This window comes from Cebus imitator, unplaced genomic scaffold, assembly GCF_001604975.1.
Source record: "Cebus imitator isolate Cc_AM_T3 unplaced genomic scaffold, Cebus_imitator-1.0 Scaffold12, whole genome shotgun sequence".
Lineage (NCBI taxonomy): Eukaryota > Metazoa > Chordata > Mammalia > Primates > Cebidae > Cebus > Cebus imitator.
The window spans coordinates 4896250-4902249 of NW_016107327.1; the positions used below are offsets into that span (position 1 = coordinate 4896250).

General features: G+C 36.9%; 1 protein-coding gene across 1 annotated transcript; it reads left to right on the top strand.

Moving 5' to 3' along the window:
- Window positions 1-3268: 3268 nt before the first annotated feature.
- LOC108282031 (10 kDa heat shock protein, mitochondrial-like) lies at window positions 3269-3592 on the top strand. Its single transcript, XM_037728263.1, has one exon. The coding sequence runs from the start codon at window positions 3284-3286 to the stop codon at window positions 3590-3592; it is 309 nt and encodes a 102-aa protein (XP_037584191.1). The 5' UTR covers window positions 3269-3283.
- Window positions 3593-6000: the final 2408 nt, after the last annotated feature.

Here is a 6000-nt window from a genome sequence, read left to right on the forward strand (position 1 = left end):
TGTGTCTATCAGTTCAACCTCCAAATCCTTCATCAAACTGACAGAATGTTTTGCTATGTCCAAACATTAAAAAAGAAAATGCTTTTCTCTTTTAATGTTCGGACATAGCAAGTATTAAAAGAGAAAAACATTTTCTTTTTTAATGTTTGGACATAGCAAATATTCTGTCAGCTTCACCTTCCTAAAGAAACCTCTCCGACAGCCTTCCTGCTCCAACCTGGACTGGTAGAGCTTCTGTAACTATCTGTCATCCTGGAATCTCCCGTCACCATCATCTTGGGGCTTCCTGTTACCCCTCTCAAGTGTTTCTCTTATTCTCTACTTTCCTCCTTCTTTGTTTATCCTGAAAATTGATTTGTAGTTTTGCTGAGTATCAAAATTGAGTAGGCCTCTGGCTTCTAGCTGATGAGAAATCTGATGCCATTTATCTTTCTAATCCTGGATCCTCTCTCTCTCTCTCTCTCTCTATCTATCTATCTCTGTCTCTTTCTCTCTCTCTCTCTCTCATTTTTTTCTTTAGTGCACTGAAATTTCACAATGATATGTCTTGGGCCTATTTTCATTCATTAATTTTGCCAGGCAGTCAGTGAGCCTGTCAATATAGAACTCAAATTCTTTAATTCTGAGATGTTTACTTGAATTGATCCTTACATCCTACTTTGCATTTTCTCTCTCTCTCTCCTAGAGCTTCTGTTATTCAGATACTGGGCTTCTTGCACTCTATTAGATGCTTTACTCAGACATCTGGTTATTCTTGCCTGCTCACATTTAACTGGGGGACCAAATCCTCCAAGCATAAGTATATGTAAAACTTATGAACTGTGAACTTTAGGGTAACTGATTGGGCAGTTCCCCCAGCCATCAAGGTTGGGAAGCCTTTATGTCAATATTTGCAGGTCTTTGCTTACGGGTGGTCAGGTTCCTCAACTAGACCTTCTGCTCCCTGCATGGAAGGTGAAGGCCAGGCTGCTAGACATCTGGAAGCTGAATGTGGGAAGGCAGCTAGGAGATGCTTTCAACATCCAGTTTTGTGTATGTGCACTTAATCTCCTAATTTTTTATGGTACCTCCATCTTCAACTGAGCCCAGTGTCTCTGGAAAAAATAAATCCACCTTCTTCTGTCAGGGTTGGGAAGATCTATTGCCTGGCTTTATGAAGCTGGCAAGGTGACCTGGAAATCTGAGTACTTCAAAACTTTCCATCAATCCTCCTCATTTTAGTCCTTCTAAGCACCCCCACTTTTGGAAGTTCTATGTGCTACTTATTTCTGAGCTGTCAATCCTGAGGAGGAAAGTGCATTGGATTTCACCTTTTTCAACTTTAGCTTAGACTTCAGTTCTCTCTGGTCCTTCGCCACTCACCCACCTACTTTCTAGGCTACAGAACTTTGCAGTTATTGACTCCTTTTCATTGTTCCCATCCTTTAGGGTTTAAGACATTTTTAAAAATCACTGTACAGTTGTTTTATGGAGACCCTGAGAGGGCATGAAACTGTTTAACTTGCCAACCTTGCACAGAAATCCTCTCATCTCTTCTGCTCTTGGAATAATGTTACTCCCTCTGAGAAACGCCCGAACCCAGGAAAAGTGCCTCTCCAATGTGCCCCCTGTTAAAACCTTGTGTTCCTCCCAAAAATATGTGGATGTGGGTGTGGATGAAACCAACACGCAAATTTATATTTGTCTATTTGTATCCCTGTAAACTTGTATTCTGTGATGATAATCTCCTCTATCTCTATAAGGAAAGTTGGTGGATCCCCATCATTTTCTGCTTACATGAAAACAACAGTCCTATGATCACATCAATTCACAAAATTTGATTCACTAACTGGAATGTGTTCTGCCCAAAATATTAAGCAACTCCTCAATATTTCTTCGAAGTGAAGAATTTTTCCTCCCTCCCTTGCTAAGGCCTACAGTTGGCAGCTGCCTGCTGCCAGGGAGGGGTGTGACCAGCTTCTGCTCTTTCCCTACTCTCCTCTTTCACACTAGATAGCAGCTCATTCAGCTATGGACAGGAAGGAAAGGAAGGAAACAGAGTTGCCAGATTTAACAAATAAAAATAGTGATTAGGTGGCTTTGAGCTATCTGGGTCTAGCAAATTATTAGAGCTGAACTCTTTCCCTCATGGGTTGGTGTTCTGTTTTTAATTTTTTGGAATTCTCATCCTTAGGGAATCTCGTTACCTGTAGTTCTCAAGATGATAAGGGGATGCATTGATCTCTAAGTCCTACCATCAGTCCTCTTCCTTTGGTCCACAGGAATTAAGATGGTTCCAGCTCGGCCCTTTCTTCCATGAAAAACACTCACACACGTCTTCTGGTGAACTCTAGGCACCAGGCTAATCCCTGTGCAGCATCAAAGCAGCTTGTCATCCTTTCTGTCACCTTCTGGATTTCCCAAGGAAGAGTGAGACCCCAGGGCAAGATTCCCTAAATTCCTAAAACCCGCAGAAAGCTCTCCAAGTGAACCTATTAAAAGATTGAGGGAAAGAGTGTGGTGATCTCTTCCCACCCTACCCCTTTGAATAGAAAATTAGAGGCTCCTAAGTATCATTTCCTCCAAGAAAATCTTCCTCAAACCCATCCTTCTGCTCTGCAGACTTGTACAACCTTCATCTGGATGAGGGGTCCAAATAGAAATCCTATGTCACAGGAAACTTGTTTCACACTGACTTTGATTTCTCATGTCCATTATGTCAATGTCTTGATCAAAACAAAGACAGAAGGGGTCCATTTTCAAAATTCTTTTTTATTTTATTGCTATTGTCTCCACCTGCTAGTCTATAAAACTCATTAAGGATAAAGATTAATAAGAACGTCTCTACAATCCAGCACATGCATAACACATAGATGGCAATCTATAAATATTTACTGATTGAAGACTGAATGAATAAATGGGTTGGTCTTTACTGGTTTTCCCCAATAGGCTGTTATGCAACAAATGGTCAATTGCTTCTCCTCTCCCTGCTCAATAGTGGTATGAATTTTAGCTTCAATTTGCAGATGTAAATTAAACAGAAAGAACAGAAATGCTAAGTCTTGAGGCAAGTTATTAATGAAGGTCTTTAAAATACCTTTTTCAAAAGATTTTAACACGGAATCAATATTCTTCTATTTCAAGTAGTTTAGGTGTTGCCCTGAGTAGAGAGTCAAATGAAATACCCAACTGCTGAGATTGCCCAACATCACTATTCTATAAAAATCCAATTTAGAAAGTCTCATTTGTAAAAAGAAATTGAAACTTGGCCAGAGCAGAGTACGAGTCTGAGGCGGAGGGAGTCATGGCACGACAGGCATTTAGAAAGTTTCTCCCACTCTTTGACCTAGTATTGGTTGAAAGAAGTGCTGCTGAAACTGTAACCAAAGGAGGCATTATGCTTCCAGAAAAATCTCAAGGAAAAGTATTGCAAGCAACAGTAGTCACTGTTGGATCAGGTTCTAAAGGAAAGGATGGAGAAATTCAACCAGTTAGCGTGAAAGTTGGAGATAAAGTTCTTCTCCCAGAATATGGAGGCACCAAAGTAGTTCTAGATGACAAGGATTATTTCCTATTTAGAGATGGTGACATTCTTGGAAAGTACGTAGACTAAAATAAGTCACTATCGAAATGGCATCAACGTGAAGTTGCCCATTCCAGTGAAGTTCTAAAATCTTTCATCATGTAAATAATCTCCATATCTCTCTTTCATAATAAACTAATGATAACTGATGACATTTAGTGTCTCCAAAATTGTTTCCTTGTACTGATATAAACATTTCTGAATAAAAATATATAAATGAAAAGAAAAAAAAGAAATTGAAACTTGATTAACATAAATTAATTTGGCCAGGACTCTTACTGTTCACACTAAGTGAAACATGAAAAGTAAACAAATTATATCCTATTCTAAAATGTTATGATGCTATGATATGAATAGTGGAAAATAATTTGAATTTTTCAAATACTTCCAGCAAAATTTTGCAATCTCTAGTTAGCATTTGGAACATAATTTATATTAGAATTTTAATAATAAATGGTTCCCACAAGAATATTGAATTTGCTTTTATTATTCAAAAAGGAGTGAAGCAGTCTACACAGGATCACAGGGAAAATTTTGGATCACACAAAGTTTACCTGAAGTAAATATCACCTAAAATGTGTGTTCTTTCAACCCTATTATTATGGAATTCATACATTTATTATATGTGCCCCTGCCCACTTCCTAAAAGGATTTGAGGTAGATTTCAAGTTTTAGAATAGATACCTGAGTACACAGGACAAAGATAAGAAATAACAAAGAATATCGACAGAAGGATGATTGTATATACAAAGTCAGAGATTAAATATTTGCTGCACTTCGGCACTAAATTTAGCTCTAAAATTTCTGGTAAGCCAAAAGAAGAAATGCAGTAGCCTATATTAAATCTACCATAAAGTAAAAAATATTTATACCAGCTCTTCAAGAGTTACTATTTTAGTTTTTGTACCAAATTCCAGGAATACTTTGTCTTATGAGTCCTTATAAAATAATAGCTAACATATATTGAATATCTACTATGTGCCAAGCACTCTCCTAAACTCTCCATATGTATTAATAATTTAATCCTCATAATAGTACTTAAAGGTAGATTACTACCCCTGCTTTACAGGTTAGAAAACAAAGGCACAGAGAAATAATTCACTCATGGTTACAGCTCAAACGAAGCAGCAATAACCTGGTCCCAGGCAATCTACTTTCAAACCCCTGCTCTGAATTGCCACACTGTGCATAAAATCCTCATCAGCGGCTCCACAGATGACCTAGAAGGTCTCCATTTCTTAAATCAACACTCAAAAAGAGCCAAGGGCATAATATTGAACTTAAAGCATTTTCACTATTAAAACTTAGCTAATAGAACTATTGGAACTTAGCTAACAACACACAAATTGTTCATTACTCAGTCCACTATAGGAGTAGACAATAGCAAACCTAAAGGAATCATTATTAAACTCAACATTTATTGAATGCTTACTATATAGCACGCACTGTGCCAAATAGCTTAGATGCATTATACAATGCAGCCCTCAATCAAGCTTACAAAGGAGGTATCTATTTACCTATTCTCTCAAAAATATTGACTGCATACCTTCTATGTGACAAATACTATGCTAAACTGGGCCACAGTGGTGAAAAAACAGTAGCTAATAATGATCTCAAAAGACACAATTATGAACACCATTGTTCCAAATGTTGAAATCCTGAAAATATTATTATGGAAAAATAATTTTTAAAATTATTTTAACTATATTTACTTACATTTTTAAAAGCAATTTTATTTGAGAAACATAAAAACATGAAAGAATACTTCATAGGCCACTCTGCATAATAAAAGAGGCAATAATAACATAATATTTTTGCAAGCATAAACACTCAGGTATACTAATGACATTAACATGGGTATAATAGTTATAAGCAGACAAACCATATTCATAAAGAAATAGATAAGTGAATATTCAAGTTTTAGAATGGATATCTGAGTACACAGGACAAAGATAAGAAATAACAAAGAATATCAAGAGAAGGATGATTGTATATACAAAGTCAGAGATGAAATATTTGCTGCACTTCAGCACTAAATTTAGCTCTAAAATTTCTGATAACAAGTCAAAAGAAGAAATGTAGTAGCCTACATTATATCTACCATAAAGTAAAAACTATTTATACCAGTACACACGCATACCACTATGATAATTGTGTGCACTCAACTTTATAACTACAGTCAGCTGAAATACTATGACAGACAACCTAAGTCTTCTGAAGAAATCAATCAAAACCTGTGATGGGTTGCCACCACATCACCACCACACATCACCCAAAGAGCCAAGAGCTCAAGAAATCTTATCTTTCACAAATGTAGATGGACAAAAAGGACATCTCTTCATTTACTGAAGAAGTTTCAATGTTTTTATGTCCATGCACAATACTGACACACAAAGCCAGTGCTGTAACAATGAACCTTGTGGAGTTAAATTTGCAAA

Excerpts from the sequence above, each read along its gene's own strand:
- LOC108282031 (XM_037728263.1), top strand. The coding sequence starts at position 3,284 with ATGGCACGACAGGCATTTAGAAAGTTTCTCCCACTCTTTGACCTAGTA.